The following is a 16,036-nucleotide window of genomic DNA, read 5'->3' as shown; positions in this document are numbered from 1 at the left end:
TGACCACAACTGGGGCCAATAATAGAAGCTGTGGTGAGCAGACCACTCACAAATCTGCCTCAAACTTAAGCCCTGATACTGGTCTGCATGGAAGACGGAGTAGACTAGACCTATGGCCGTGAAGAGTGTAAGTGGAAAAACCACTCATTCAGGTTTTCTGGATGAGCAAACCACTGCAAAGACAGCTACAGAGGGGTTGGAAGTGGCCTGGGGCCATCTTCTGGGACCCACACAGAAAGAACGGTGCTGTGGGAGTAGCATGTGGAATGAAAGGCCAGGCCTCTGACTGTGCTCCACATATGACTTGAGGTAAAGCGGTGGGGGGGGGGGGGGGGCTCTGTACATCTGAAGTGCCATGACTGGGACCTGAAAAACCATGCCCCCATTCTCCTGCTGCAGCGGGAACTTCTGGAGCCTGTAGAGGCAGAGGGTAAGGGAGATTGCAGTTTGGGAAGGCTATCTGGAATGGGGCTCATGGATTGGAAATTCATTGGATATATTTTTTTAATATTTTCTTATTATGTTATGTTAGTCGCCATACAGTACATCCCAAGTTTTTGATGTAAAGTTCCATGATTCATTACTTGCGTATAACACCCAGTGCACCATGCAATACGTGCCCTCCTTAAGGCCATGGTATATGTCCTGTTTTTGGAAAGGCACATGGAAAGTCAGTTATGTGGATGAACCTTTCTCTTTAACCTGCTCCAGTGCCAGCTCCAGGGCTCCTTCCAGTTGCAGAGCCAGAAAAAGGGCCTTCTATGGAGCTAGAGGCAACCCCAGCTCTGCATCGACCATCACCTGCAGTGTCAGAGCCAGCCTCCCCTCCATCAGCTGTTGCAGAACTGGAACACATGCTCCCATCATCTCCATGTGTGCCGGGTGCTGAGCTGCAGTCAGCTGGACCATCAGCTTTCCCAGGAATTTTCACTCCAGCTCTGACAATAGACATAGAGCCCACTGTGACCCCAGATGGTTCCTGCTGTGTCACCCCAAAGAACCAGCTGGGTGAGGAGAAGCCTGACCTCCTGGACTTCCCTTCCAGGCTTGTGACAGAGCAACTCACATATATGGATACGGTGAGCAGTTAGGCTCTCAGGGTGGGGCAGGGACAAGCGTTTCTTCTGCTGTAGGCTGCCTCACACCTGCCTTTCCCTGATGTGGACTCCTATGGTCTGGGACCAAATCTCAGCTCCACCACTTCCCAACCCTGTCAACCCATCAAGGTGCTTAGCCCCAAGCTTTCACTGTCCAGCTGCGGACTGTAGCGAGAGACCCTGATAAGCACTGATACGGAGGTACTAGGGAGAAGAAATGAGCCAGAATGGAGAGACCAATGGGCAGGCCCTGGTCCCGTGGGTGGAGGAGGGCAGCTCTCTGTGTTCAGTCAAGTCCATGGGTCGCCCACCCACTTGTTTTGGAGGCTGAGTACCCTCATCAATTAGGTATCTGATGTGTACTTAAGTGCAGGGCAGATAGATAAACCTGTGGTTGTAGCTATCATGTGAGAATGTGTATCTGAGAGGGGAGTAGAACCAGAGGGATGAATAGTTGGAGGGGAAGAGTCCCCCTTGGGAGGAGCCACCTTGAACAGCAGCGTGGAGCTTGGAGTTTGTGAGGATGATCAGGATGCAAATGCCCTCCTTCCTTCCCTCGTCTCTATTTGCTCCTGGGCCATCCTGTCCTGGGCCCCTCAGTGAAAAAGAATGGAGTGACATCCAGGGACTCCAACCAGGCTCAGGCCACATTCTCAGCTTTCTGAGCTCTAGCTCTGACCTGTGACCCCTATCTAGGACACTACTCTTGCATGTGAAATAGCTGGGTGAACAAACCTCCCCCTGTTCTCTAGGAGCTGTTCAAGAAGCTGCTGCCCCATCAGTGCCTGGGCTCCGTCTGGTCCAAGCGCAATAAGCCTGGCAGTGAGCACCTGGCACCCACAGTCCGGGCCACTGTCGCCCAGTTCAACGGTGTGGCCAAGTGTGTCATCACTACCTGCCTTGGCAACCCAAGCATGACAGCCCGGGACAGGGCCATGGTGGTGGAGCACTGGATCAAGGTGGCCAAGGTATGCAACGGGAAGCCCAGCGGAGGTGATCTCCTGCGTCTCGGGCACTGCTCTTCCCTTGATCAGGTCTCAGGGTGGAAGGCCCTGGTCTTTGCCCTAGGGACTGTGCAGTCCCTAGGCTCTTCCTTCCAGAGGCTGACTGTGACTTGCATGGCCCAATGTTGGGATGCTCTGTTCCTCCTTGACTTCTTCCTTGGAGTGAGGTAAAATCCTTTGTCTCTCAGCATTGGGACTCTTTGGGCCTTATATGTGCCCTTCGGCAGGTCCCTGGACATCTGCTTCATCCAGGAGGAGTGATTTAAACTGAGGGTGACTGAAGCTCTAGAGAAAATCAGCCTCCACTACCCACGTGACAGCTCATTCTCTTCCCTCCCCAGGCCTGTCAAATCCTGCAGAACTACTACTCCCTGAATGCCATCGTCTCGGCTCTGCAGACTGTCTCAATATACCACCCCAAGAAGACATGGGAGAACGTTTCCAGGTGAGACGGTCTCTCTGCATGGACGGACCAGGATGGATGAGGGATCTCCCAGAGGCCTGTCCTCTTCCCCCTCAGCCAGCTTGGACCTCCTGGGAAGCAGCAATCCCTGACTACAGGACCTGGGCTGGCAGGCGGGTCTCTCAGCCTCCCTGGAGAATAGGCCACCATGTCTCCTGCTTTAGAAATCAGTTTTCCTAAATGTTCCCCCACAAGGCTGAGCTGAATAAATATTTTCATGTGTTTACAACCACTAAACTCTGCCCAATTGAAACCAAAATTGACCAAAACAGAGCTGCTCAATTAATATGGGAATGGAGTCATAGGATGACCTACATCAGAGCTCTCTCCCATGTCCTACAAAGACCTTAGTGCTCAGAGGAACCCAGAGAAAACTGTTATCCAGGCAATTTGACACTTTGGGGTTCTCAAATAAAAGGGACTTGCACTCAATCCTGCCACATTAGTCCTCCAATCGTCCTGCCTCCTTTCCCTCTATTCAGGAAGTGCTTTCAAAACTTTAAAAAGCTGGGCACTGAAGACAACCCACAGAGCAGGAAACTAGTCATCAAGGTAGCATGGAAGGTGCAGGTCTGGAAAGAGAAGAAGGGTGTGAGGGAACAGGGTCCTGCATGGATGAAATAGGGAATGGCCTGAAGCATTCCTTGGAGAGGGGAAGCCTTTGGCATGAATGTGGTGACAGGCTGGGGTGAATATTCCATTGGGGGTGGAACAACCAGGTGCTGCTCAACCAGATTCCCTAGCCTAGACACCCTGTCTCTCTATGTTAACAGCTAGTCCAGATGGACACCTGTACAAACCTTGAAAGCCCAGAGGACAGGGCTCTGCTCAGTGAAGGGGTTGGGATGGGTTGAGGGCCACAACAATAATGATAGTAATACGATACTGAGTCCTCAGGAGACGATGGGAGGTAGGTAGAATTCTCACTTTTCCTGATGAGAAAACAGGCTCAGGGAGGCCAGGCTGCAAGCTCAGGGTCACACATGGAGAATGTTGGAGCTGAGATTTTTCTAGAATCACTCATGGCATGCTTAAGGATAATGTTTATCAGTTATCAGCGGACTTAAGTCAGATGTCTAGGGTCTGAATTAAAAGATGGTGGGGGCAAGTGGACTGAGGGTATTACGGTCTCAAGGATCTTGTCCTTGGCCCTACAGGAGCAACCATCTAATAAATCTGCCACCCTGGTGATGGCCCTCCAGAGAGCCCAGAAGAAGAGGCTGCAGAAGAAGGTGAGTGTGCCTGAGGCCCAGGGCCTCCAAAGTCAGAGGAGAGGGGCTTCTCCCTGAGGGCTGGAAGCCTCCAAATCAGTACAGTTGGGACTTCAACTCCAGCTCCACTTCCTGTTGCTTCTAAAATTCTTGTTTCAAAGTGACCAGCAGGAGGGTCTAGAAAGCTGGATCCAGAATGTGTTTCGGGATGGGGAGGAGCCCAGGACTATATACCCTGTGATTTTCTAAAAGCAGGCCCTGGAGGTGATTAGAAAGAGTATGATGTACTTGGAGGGTGAGGGGAAAGGGAATTGAGGGGAGACTGCTAAGGGTCCTAGGCTGCTCCATGTGGGAACCTGGGGTGGGCCAGGAGGCTGCAGCATTTTCAGGGGAGGGTCCCCATGGGCATCAGAGAGCAGGGACTCATCCCAACCCTACCGCTCATGACACAGGGTGTTGTCCCCTAACTTGGCACTTTCCTCACTGAATTGGTGATGCTGGATATTGCAATGGAGGACTATCTGGAGGTGGGTGAGCCTGAGGATTGTGGGGGAGGGACCAGAATCCGGAGGTTTGGGAGCAGAGCGCCCCTGTACTGAGCCCTGAGCTCTCAGGACTCGGCAAACCTCCCCTCATGACAGCCTCACAGTTGCCCTTGTGAGCTGGGGTCTCTTGCCCATCTCAGTGATAAGTGAAGGGACGCTGCACTTAGGACACGGCTCCCGGTGCCGAAGACTGGTGAAGCAGCAGAGCTTCCTGAAGGCAAAGCTGCGTGAAGTCTGTCTGACTGGACCTCAGCCTCCCCTGGTGAGGTTGCCCGTGGGGGGAGAATGAAGTCAGGACCCTCCACATCAGCAAGCACCTCAGTAGCCGCAGCAGCCCCTTCCTGCCTGAGGCTTCGGCCTCCCCTACTGTCTTCCGAGAGGGTAGTGCTACAGGGTCCCGATCTGTAGCCAGTCCATCTGCCCCGTGTCCTTTCTCTGGACCCCAGAGCCTTGCCTAGATCCCAGTCCCATTATCAGTGTTTGCAGAGCCCACAAATGTGTCTTGGCCTTAGCGCAGCATTAGAAGGTGTGGGTGTAAGGTGCTAGTAATAACCAGGGGGCTCCTTCTGATGGACTTTGGCTCTCTGCTTTCCAAAGATGTGAGATCAACCACCAGAAAAAGAATAAGGTTGTGTGTCACTTCCTGTAGGAAAGGGTAGGGAGTAGGCCTCAGAGATGTCCCTGGGAAGAACATTGCTTGGCTCCATCCCCTCCGTCTCACGTTTACTGGGATAGTTTGATAATAAAGAAGTGGAAGACCCATCTAGTTAGTAAGTGGGGATAGAGGAATGCCATCAAGGATAGCTTCCCGTAGGAAGGGCTATTTATACTCACCTCTGAGAACAGGTTGGGATTGGATGAATCTGCAGGCAGGAGGGTGGCCATGTGTGCCAGGACCCGGGACAGTTCCCCTCTCCCATTGCTCAACCCTCACCAGGCCCTGCAGCTACCCCCCCCCCCCCGCCCCAGGCTCCCTATACATCCTGTGCTTCTCTCTCTGCTCAGGAATACCAAGTCATGACGGACATCATGCTGCTCCAGGTGGCTGCCAAGAATTACACCCTAGAGCCCGAGGATCCTTTTTGGGCCTGGTTCCAGGCTATGGAGTCTCTCAGTGAGGTGAGAGGTGAGGCCCATCAGGAGCTGGGTCGGTGAGGTTCGGGGTGGACTCTTTCTGCTGGCCACTCCTGGGATCCTCCTTCCCTGGGCAGCCTCAGGCCTTGTTGCCGGGGCGCCTGACTCCAGCTGTGGGCAAGCACTGGCAGGGACTCTTAAATGGAAGCTCCTGGGCAACTCACAGGTGTCCCTCTGTCCTTAGCTACACCCTGTCCTGCCAGCTGGAGTCCCGGTCCTAGCTGGTCAGTAGCACTCAAGAAGGAGAAGAACTGGCCGCAGTCAACCTCAGGGCTGAGCAAGTGTCCAGTGGCCCTGCAGGGATTCCTCAGCAGCTGGGGATTTGCGGTGCATCCGCCCCATGTGCTCCACATCCCTTCCTCCCATCTATTTAGTTATTTGACGGGGGGCAATATTTATTCTCTTAAATAGTAAGTGGTAAATTCAAATATTATTATATTAAAGCCCTTTTTTCTTTTAGAGCCCAAGAGTGTGGTTTGTTCTTTTACTTCCTACAGTAACGTAGAAGATATAGACTCTCATATTCATTCCTGAACTAAGGAATCTTAAAGCGTCATCAGCTATTGTATGTGGGAGGAAGGAGAAGAGCCAGTCCTCCTCCCTAGCTACTGGAGGGTACCCCCAAATCCCCTTTACTCAGAGGACAGGTTCATTTCAGTACAATAAATTTGGGCAAACAGCAAAGGCAGCCCCTCAGAACTCCTGAGATTTAGAGGTTGAAGGTACTTCCACAGAAATAGCAACAACCACTGAAAGTGGGAGTCTTTAAGAGTCACACTCCCCAGAACTGCTTCCTGTCCAGGACAGGAGCCGCTTTTTTCCACTATAAAGGAAGGTGGACTATTTCCTGCTTCCTTTGTTGACGTGGTGTTCTTGTTTTGTTTTTGTTTTGACCCAGTATCGAGAACTTGTAGTTTTCTAGTTCAATCTCTGGAATTGCACCAGCACTAAGTGGGGAAAAACATGTAAAGAGATCAAATCCTGCATGTGGAAGGGACAAAGCCAGAGGAAGGTAATTTGCAAATAGTCTGAGGGCAGGCAGGACTTGCCATCCTCAGTCTCCCTCTAAGGGCTCCAGGTTCACCATTTACTGAGACTGGAATCCTTCTGGGATCCTTGTCAATGATCTCTGGATTCCTATTCCTGCTTGTTTTGTGTATGGGAAAAAGACGGGAGGTGTACTTTAAGGCCACAGCTAAGCCTGGTTTATTCACATCTATGCTGACCTATGAGCTAGGATTTTCAGCATTCCTGCATTTCCTTACGCAGTTCTTTTTAAGGCAGAAATTCCCTCAAGGCCCCCGCATCTTGGTCAGATACATGGTAGCCACTTTTCCCTGGCTCGGACCTGATGGATCAGGGACTGGTTCTCTTGTGACAGGATAATTGTCCATATCCTTGACCAGAAAAACCCCTCTCTCCTTGCAGGTCAAGGTGATTTTAAGTCCATGTTGTTCTGAAGTCCATGGTCTCAAACATTCACCAGTTTACACATCCGGTCTCAGTTCACACGCTTACACTGGCTTGTCCGAAATTGCTAACTGAGGTTGACTCCTTAGATCCTGGAGACCCTGAGATAGCTCTGCTCTTTTCAGCAGTCTTGTGCTTAGATTATGTCATGGGGTGTATGAACTTCTCCAGTCAGGAGCTTTGAAAGATGATGAATGAGAGGGGAGGATTCAGGGGGTTTCATCAAGGAAATGCCACCAAAGAGATGACCAGAGTAATCAAATGGCAATAAATACAGTCTTATCAATAATTACTTTTTTTAATGTTTTTTTTTTTTTTTATTATGTTAGTCACCATACAGTACATCCCTGGTTTCTGATGTAAAGTCTGATGACTCATTAGTTGCGTATAACACCCAGTGCACCATGCAATACGTGCCCTCCTTTTACCCATCACCGGTCTATCCCATTCCCCCAACCCCCTCCCCTCTGAAGCCCTCAACTTGTTTCTCAGAGTCCATAGTCTCTCATGCTTCATTCCCCCTTCTGTTTACCCCCTTTCTTTATCCCTTTCTTCTCCTACCAATCTTCCTAGTTCTTATGTTCCATAGATGAGAGAAACCATATGATAATTGTCTTTCTCTGCTTGACTTATTTCCCTTAGCATTATCTCCTTCAGTGCTGTCCATGTTGCAGCAAATGTTGAGAAATCATTCTTTTTGATAGCTGAGTAGTATTCCATTGTATATATGGACATCTGCTTAATCCAGTCATCTGTTGAAGGGCATCTCGGCTCCTTCCACGATTTAGCTATTGTGGACATTGCTGCTATGAACATTGGGGTGCATGTGGCCCTTCTCTTCATTATGTCTGTATCTTTGAGTGTTTACCCTGTTTAGATGGATTATTTCACATAAATTAGATTCCACTTAGCTAGAAAGCCAAAAGCTCTGTTTTTCACTCCCTTCCTGCTCCTCTCTTTTGCCTTCATTCATACACCAAGGAGGATGGGACATCAGCAGCTCACCTTGCCTCTTAATCACATCCATACCCTCTTGCCCCATGTCCACATCAATCAGAGCTCCCTGAGTAATTTCTGAGCAGCACCATCGGTGTCCTGACAGTTACTCCATGTCCCCCAGACCCCCTGGAGTGCCCATTGGAGGACCTTTCCAGTGACAAGGCAGAGAAAGGGGTCCCATCTCTCCCCCAGGTAAGCTTGACTTCGTCCAAAATAGAAACCTTGCTTCATTTCTTTGTTTTGGGGCCCCTGACTCAACCACTGGTTCCCATCAGGTTTCTTAGAGAGAACAAAAGACTTGTACCAGCAGTGTTTAGGATGATGCCATCCTCATAGTGTTTTGCATTTTTTTAATTGCAGATGAATTCAACAGGAAATAAAAGCATTCCATTTTTTTATAATCACTCATTGAGAAATAATCTACGTGATGAAAAAGGTGGGGCTTTCTTGTCTGCTTTGGTCTGGAGAGCCACCCTGATTCTGGGTTCTTGCTAGGAATGAAGGTTGAGTGTGTAGTGGGAGAAACCAACTGTCCAGTAAAGAACTATGACCATGTTCTACAGGCCCCAGAACAACTAGGTCATTTAGGTTGTGTGGTTTATGTGTGAGGGCTAAGGGGTGTCTATGTGGTGTCAATGTAAATGTGATTGTATTGAGTATGTGTGTGTTTCCTCAGGAGGTATTTCCCATTTACACAGAACAATGCAATGTCAACTTTGCAAAATAATCTCCTCACCACTGAACACTTCACATACAATCCCGAATTCCTCCATCACCACAACTGTGCCTGGAAGTTTGTTGAATGTTCCCTTCCTCAGATGGAGATAGAGCAGAAAAGACTGTCCCAGGTCTTGACCTCCTAAGGAGGAAAGTCAAAGTGTGGACCTAGGCCTGTATCCCCGTTGCTGATGCTCTGTGCTACTGATCTGCACTTATCACTCAGCTACGGGATCGTTAGTCACAGAGCAGGGGGGTTTCAGCATCCGTGTACACTCCCAAAGTACTGAAGTGTACACATGTCCCAAACACTGACCACGTTATAAGGTGGCCTCAATGGTCACATAACCCAGAACAACTATAGATGGATTTAACAGCCAGCTCTGGCATAGTCATTAGAGTGAAACTCACATAGAAAGTCCACATGCTCCTGGTCAGTCCACTGATTCTGAGAGCTAAGAGGCCCCATGTAGGACAGTGCAGGCCAACAGCTGTCATAGCTGAGGTCATTGCTTGTACATGGCCCAGAGCAGTTAAGAATCAGGACGATAATTTAATGTAATTTATGACATCACCATACCATGAGAAATGCTCAAATCCTGTAAGTCCATACCCAAGGTACAGTGGCAAATAGGAATTTAAAGTAAAACTTGGCTTTTAGCTTGGTGCCCATCACCCTTGTTGCAAATCTCCTAAACAGCTGGGTTAGGGAGTGTCAGTGTTCACTCCATGCCTCCTTTACTTTCCCCATTGTGCAATCTTGGCACCCTTGTCACAGATCATTTATCTATGTACGTGTGAGTTTATTTGGGGGCTCTCTGCTCTGTTCCACTGGTCTATCGGCCTGTTTTTATACTAGTACCATTCTGTTTGATTACCGTAGCTTTGTAATATGCTTTAAAGTCAGGAAGTGTGGGGACTCCATCTTTGTTCTTCATTCTCAAGATTGTTTTGGTTATTAGGGGTCCTTTGTGGTTCCATAAATATTTTAGGGTTTGTTTGTTTGTTTCTATGCAGTGACATTGGGATTTCTGTAGGTCGCTTCCTCTAGGACCTGGTGGTTGACCTTCCTGTTTAGTGTCCCAGAGTCTTAAGTTGTGCCCGTCATGTGTGCACGAGCCCAGAAATGCCTATACATGAATGATCAGATCAGGCCAGCAAACTACAACCAAGAAACAACCAGCGGAGGGCAAGTGACCTCTTTTTCATCTTTGGATTCTAGAACTGTGCTCTCCAGGGTGCTAGCCTCTAGCCACATGTGTCTGCTTATAATTAATTTTATACCAACATTCAGCAAATTAAAATAACACCACATTGCTCACTCACACTAGCTACATTTCAAACGTGCGCATACTAATTTGAATCTCAGGTGGTAAGTTTGGAGGTAAGAGCTGCAATGTGCCTGTAGAACTGAGAGTGTGAAAGCTGATTCATTCAGCATCTCTGTCTCATTCGAAGGTTTGTAACTGTGATCAATTCTTGTTGAAGGGCTCTGACTCCACCAAGTATAGAGAACTTCTGAGAACCCACAGGAAATATCAGGTTGATGCCGTATGACCCACACAACCTCAACTAGAGGAGGAGGAAAGGGTGAGCCCCTCTAATTGATGTGTTTCTATATATCATATTTGGGTGTCTATAGATTTTCTTGTGGAGAGCATTCAAGATTCCAGTAGTGAGGAGGATGACTCTCCAGGTAGGGAACAACACTCAGGTAGGAAGCAATGCAAGAGGGTTCCGGGTACAGTTGGGTTGCACCTGCTGCTCTGGAGACTGAGGAAGGTGGATAAGAAAGCAGAAGGGTAGGGAAATATATGTACAAGTCTAATTTGTTCATTTCATATTTTAATGACATATTAGTAAGAGGAATGGAGTCCATAGGCATCAGGTGTGCTGTGTTTGCAATCATTTTTGCTTTCCTATTTAAAAATTCTTTCCCATGGGGGCGCCTGGGTGGCACAGCGGTTAAGCGTCTGCCTTCGGCTCAGGGCGTGATCCCGGCGTTATGGGATCGAGCCCCACATCAGGCTGCTCTGCTATGAGCCTGCTTCTTCCTCTCCCACTCCCCCTGCTTGTGTTCCCTCTCTCGCTGGCTGTCTCTATCTCTGTCGAATAAATAAATAAAATCTTTAAAAAAAAAAAATTCTTTCCCCTGAAACCTGTACTTCCTTCTCTTTCCCACTGCCAGATGTCAAAGCTTAGGTTCTGTTTCATTAGCACCTCTTGGGATTTTGGTATCTTTCTTGTTATTAACCTTGATGGATGTAATCCTGTGCGACCCAACAGACACTTGAATCTGGATACAAAGTTCTAGCATGAGCCAGGAGGTAGATGAGAGGTCAACTCTCTCCCTTTTAACGTACAGGACTAGTAACATTATGTTCCTGTCCTGTTTGCTCCTCCTTAAAGGCCACTTCCATAGCTAGGTGAGTTGAAGAACCTTTCCTCTGCAATTATGCATATGCTCCAATGTCCTTTAGCTCATCCCAGCCTCCATACCTCACCCAAGTCTGAACTGTGAATGTGCTTCCATCTGAAAGAGGCCCATGTGCAGCTGCCCTGGAGACCCTCCATGGCCGGCAGGGATTCTAGAGGACTGTATGAGGAGCTGCTGGGCCCATTTCACACACCAGCTTTTACAGCCCTGCTGACCTGGTCACCTGGCATTGGCCACAGGACACGACCTCTCTCTGGGCAGCAGGGCAGGGAGTCGGTGCTCCTCTCAGAACCCACTGCCTCAGCCACACATTGGCCCTGCCCCCCACACCTTGGTCATGCCTACCCCAGGCCTGCCCAAAGCCCACCCTCCCAGTCCTTCCAAGGTTCAGGGCAAACTGTGGCAGGTACTGTGTGTTTATGTGATCGCATCAGCTGTAGAGCCCCTGTTGCCCCACGTATAGACTAAGGGAATTTAGACAAGTTAGCTTACTTCTGATTTCATGTTCATGCTCTCTAGGGGGCTAGGAAACCTATGGGATTTTTTGAGAACGATCTTCAAGTAACTGCAATTACCCCAGGCACAGGACAGGTAGTATGTGGAACTCATTGCCATTCTCTCCCATAGGGCCCAACAAAACCCCAGTCCCATTACAGGTGCCCCCTGGGTTTGGATGGATTGGTTAATTGATCAATTGATTGATGAGGGAGGGTGGCAGTATACCCATGATCATTCCTCCGGTGTCCCCATATTTTAAAATAACATGGCTGGTAGAGGCTGACACGGAGAAGGACGATGAACACTAAATAGTGGAGAGAAGTGGAAGGGGAGTACTGAGTCATGAGTACCGAGGAAGGCAACATCACACACAGAAATGCATGCAGACAGTGACTGCCTTCTTGTAAGGACAAGATGACACAGGAGTTCATTCATGGTCACAGTTATGAAATTTGAAGGCGGGAAAAAATATGTTGCAGATCACAGAGACCCATTCCCTCATTGCAGAGGGGAAGACAGAGTCATCCCCAGGTCGGCCTTTATCCTGCCAGGAGCAGTGGGTCCAAGTTCTCACCCCAACCCTGACTGTCCCCGTCCTTTCCCAAGGCTTCCTCCTCCCCACTCCTACAATTATCCATGCACAGGATCACATGCAGGGAGCAAAACTGTGCATGCAATTTATTTCCTCTTTCCTCTCTTTTCACTTTGTTTTTGCTATCTATAAGCTCCTCTTTGTAGCTCTTCCCCCATTCCCTCTTTATAATTCTCATCCTGTAGTATGTGGTCTCATACAGGCACTTAAGGTCCTTGGATCAATGTCTATAAAACCTCCTGCAGCCTACCTCATTCACATTCTTAGTGTTGCTCTGGCCCCTTACGCTGGGTCTGTACCGCGGACTCCTGCTGCGCAGCCCTGAATGGCCCCAGCCAGGAGCTGGGCTGGGAGTCGGAAGGGTCCCTGCTGGAGGGGCCCCGGGAATTCTGGATCTGCTCTCAGCATCCTCCACTTAATGGTTACCTGCCCTGGGTGGCTCTGGTTATGCCTGATTCTTGTCTTCCTTTCAGCTGTGAACAAATTTTTTTGTAATAGACTCAAAAGAAGGAAAAGACAAAGCAAATTGGGGCAAAGAAGAACAGGAAGAGGAAATGTGAGTGCAGGGCACTTGGGATGAAAATGGTAAAGCAAACGAGTGCACATGTTCTCCGTTGCTTCCCTAACTTCCTTGTTGGCACCGCAGGAAAACCAACCAAACACTGGGGTGACCGCTAATGCATGCGGCCACAAAAGCGGAGACAGGGTGGTGGTAATAGTACATACAGGCAACATAACTACCTTCCAAGGACGCTGCCACACTCTTTCTGAGCTAATTATGTGTAATCGTCGTGCCTAGACTATACATGGAGTAGATGATTTTATTCATGTAACCTAATAAGTTAGATATTATTCTTAAGTCCTTCTATAGGAGGCTGCCAGGGTCCTGGAGATGCTCTGTGTGTCACATTGGTGTTGGCAACAGATGCATTTATATTACAGGAAACCATAAAGCTAGACATTTAAGATTCGGGGACTTTACAATATGTAAAGTAAACATCAATTAAAAAACAAATGTAAAACTATTTTTTTCTACAAAACAAACTCAGGCACAGATCGTTTCCTCTGATTTCTACAAAGTGTTTTAGAAGTGATGCCACTCTCCGACATCCTCTTCCAGAGAACATATGCAGAGGGAACACACCTACACTGCTTTCATCAGATCAGGAGAATTTGGATGCCACCTAGCAATAGACATCACAGTAAAGGGAAATCACAGGTTAACTCTTCTGAACGTAGATGTCAAGATCCAAAACCAAACATCAGCGGTCTATAAATCCACAGAGTTTTTATAAAGGAATGAAACTGGGATTTCATAGAGTGATTTCCATTGGTTGATGTGAACAGGATTACTGGGTGTTTGGGTGCTGCCTGGGACAGTGGTGAGAAGGGACAATGCCATTGGGTTGGTGGAATGAACATTTGGTGGCAGAGGGAAGAAACTCTCTCCCTGCAACTGCAAGGTCTAGAGAAGGGTGAGGAGTCTACAGAGACTTCAGAGTTTGGGGAGCGGGAAGTGCACACTCAGAGTGTAGGCTCTGCCTGCTCAGGCTATTGCTCAGATCAGTGGTCAGAAGACAGTGGAGGACATGTCAGCTTCATCTATTAAACCAGCAAAGCACCAGTCCATCAGGTCACTTTCCTCATTAGCTAGTGGTTCATCCAGGGTTGGTTCTTGAAGGCCAAGCTGATTCATTAGAGAGGAGTTATATGTGCAAGTTGGCTTGGAAAATCCTGGGCTCTGGGCCACATAGGAGTCAAGCAGAGCACTGGTCACACCGTCGGTCTGCCTTGAGGCAGCTGATGTGTGATGATGTGGGAGGAGGAGGGATTTTCCCCCTGACCTGTTAAGGGACTTCCTTTCAGGAAAATATCATAGCTTTTGGGTCAGAGATTGAAATGTTTGGGTGGAGGCATGTGCCCTTCTCTTGGCTCCAGCACCTTCTATGTCCTGACAGCAACTTTGGGGCAGGAAAATTTGGGGAATGGAGGGAGGGTAGCCCTTGGTTCAGAAGTCCAGCACATGATCTGGAGGACTCAGGGAAGGCGGTAGGGGTTGTTCAGGGATCTCTGTCCCCAAGGAAACAACTACTTTCCTATCTCAGATCTGTCATCAGCCTTGTGACTCCAGGCGTCATTTAAAATCTCTACAATTTAGAGCCATGAATCACAAAACAGGGGTCACAGCACCTACCCTGCATAACCCATGAGGATGATGGGGGATGACAGGAAATGATGACAGATACTCTCCATGAGCTGTAAAGCATCATGCCCATGTGAGGGCTGAAATGTCACCTTGCACCCTCCCCTGCCCTGTATCTGTTCGAGTTTCCTCTCCGGAGGCAGCCACTCCTGTATTCCTTGCTTATTCTTGCAGACAGTTAATGCTGGAACACTTACACGGCACTTACGCAGCACCGGTCATTTTCTCCAGGCGCTGTCTGGACTGTCTTATATTAAGCTTCGTAAGGGAATACTAGTAAATAGGCCTCATGCCGCAGAACAGGGAACCAGGGACAAAGGGGTTAAGTAACTTTCCCAGGTACATGTGTCTTCTAGCATGAGTTGATACCAGCCACCAGACACCAGCTCTCATGCTCTCTCTCTCCGTCCCTGTGCTGTGCTGCCTTTCTACATTGTCTCATCCTCATAAAATCACAGCCCCATCATAGATCATAATACCCCTCTTTGCTCATAGAACAGAAGTGCAGCATAGGAATGAATGAATGTGCTCCCAGGGTCTTCTCTCAGCTGCATATCAACAGTTCTATTTTCAGTATGTTTTCTAGGATTGTGGCTCAGGTTATAAAAAGAAAAAGATCCTAAGGGATTCAAACACGGGATTCACAATATAACTATTTGTGTTTAAGAAGATCTGCTGGCTGTCCACTGTTCTGCTGGCTGTGCCCACAGTGGTTCAGCCACATTGAAATGGGCATCTGACCAAACAACATGGTAGGGCCACAAATATCACCCCCACTAACTACTCCATTGAAGGTGGCATGGGAGTAAAATCAGTAATTAGATTCAAGAAGAAGGACTGTGGTTTGTACAAAAGACACTGGATGTTGGAAAGGAAGGAGTGAGCAGGGAAGGTGCATACTCAAGGGCCAGTGTGGCTACTTCCTGCTCTCAGCCATGCCTTCCATAGTGGCTGCTCAGAGGGTGGGTCAGATAGTCAGGGAGACACTGGAGCTGTGTAGATTTCATCCACTAAGCCACAAAAGTCCAGCCTGGCAGACCCCTCTCCTAGTTAATGAACTGCTCATCATCCAAGTTTGGTCAGTTGAAGACGAAGCTAGTTCTTTGGGCAACTGTCACGTGGGCAGTTGGTTTAGAATGTCCTGGGTTCTGAGCCAGTTGGGAGGCAAGCAGACTACTGGTCATTCAGGGTGATCACCTGACCACCAGGGAGTCTCACTGAAAGGCAGCAGATAGAATCAAGTGCTGGGGGCAAGTGAGGGGAGATGGAGACATGCTCAGATCCCCCCACTCCATCAGGGGTTGTTCTTCATTTGGAGGAAAGACAATGTATTTTGAGTCAGGGATTGAAACACATAGCCAGGAGTTGGGTCAGGATTTGAGCCATCCTCTTGGTGCAGGCACCTCCTTGACATACCAGGTGTCTGCCTGCAGAAACCTTGGGGCAAGAGGATATGAGCAAGGGAGTGAGGAAAGGGCTCAATTCAGGTGTCCAGGACCTGATCTCGTATTCAGGTGATCAGGGATCTCTATCTCCAGGGAACCGTCTGTATCCCCTGACTCAGAACCATCATTCAGTTGCAGTTGAGCTGCAACTCTGAGAAAGTCACTTAATCTCTAAATTTCAGTACCTGCACCATGAAATATGGATCTCAGCCCCTACTCCT

General features: G+C 48.6%; 1 protein-coding gene across 1 annotated transcript in view; it reads left to right on the top strand.

Annotated features, from left to right (window-relative positions):
• Positions 1-16,036, top strand: part of LOC148108178 (uncharacterized) — a 128,267-nt gene that overhangs the window by 96,464 nt on the left and 15,767 nt on the right. The window contains exons 4-8 of the mRNA XM_087853895.1: positions 2,443-2,546; positions 3,722-3,796; positions 5,326-5,446; positions 8,045-8,115; positions 10,283-10,336. Of these exons, the coding sequence (XP_087710021.1) occupies positions 2,443-2,546; positions 3,722-3,796; positions 5,326-5,446; positions 8,045-8,115; positions 10,283-10,336 (425 nt within the window). The remainder of the gene's footprint in view (positions 1-2,442; positions 2,547-3,721; positions 3,797-5,325; positions 5,447-8,044; positions 8,116-10,282; positions 10,337-16,036) is intronic.

This window comes from Ursus americanus, chromosome 22 (assembly GCF_024610735.1).
Source record: "Ursus americanus isolate L20-20 chromosome 22, mUrsAme1.1.p, whole genome shotgun sequence".
Taxonomy (NCBI): Eukaryota; Metazoa; Chordata; class Mammalia; order Carnivora; family Ursidae; genus Ursus; species Ursus americanus.
Note: the sequence above shows the minus strand (reverse complement) of the source record. Positions and strands in the feature narration are given on the sequence as shown.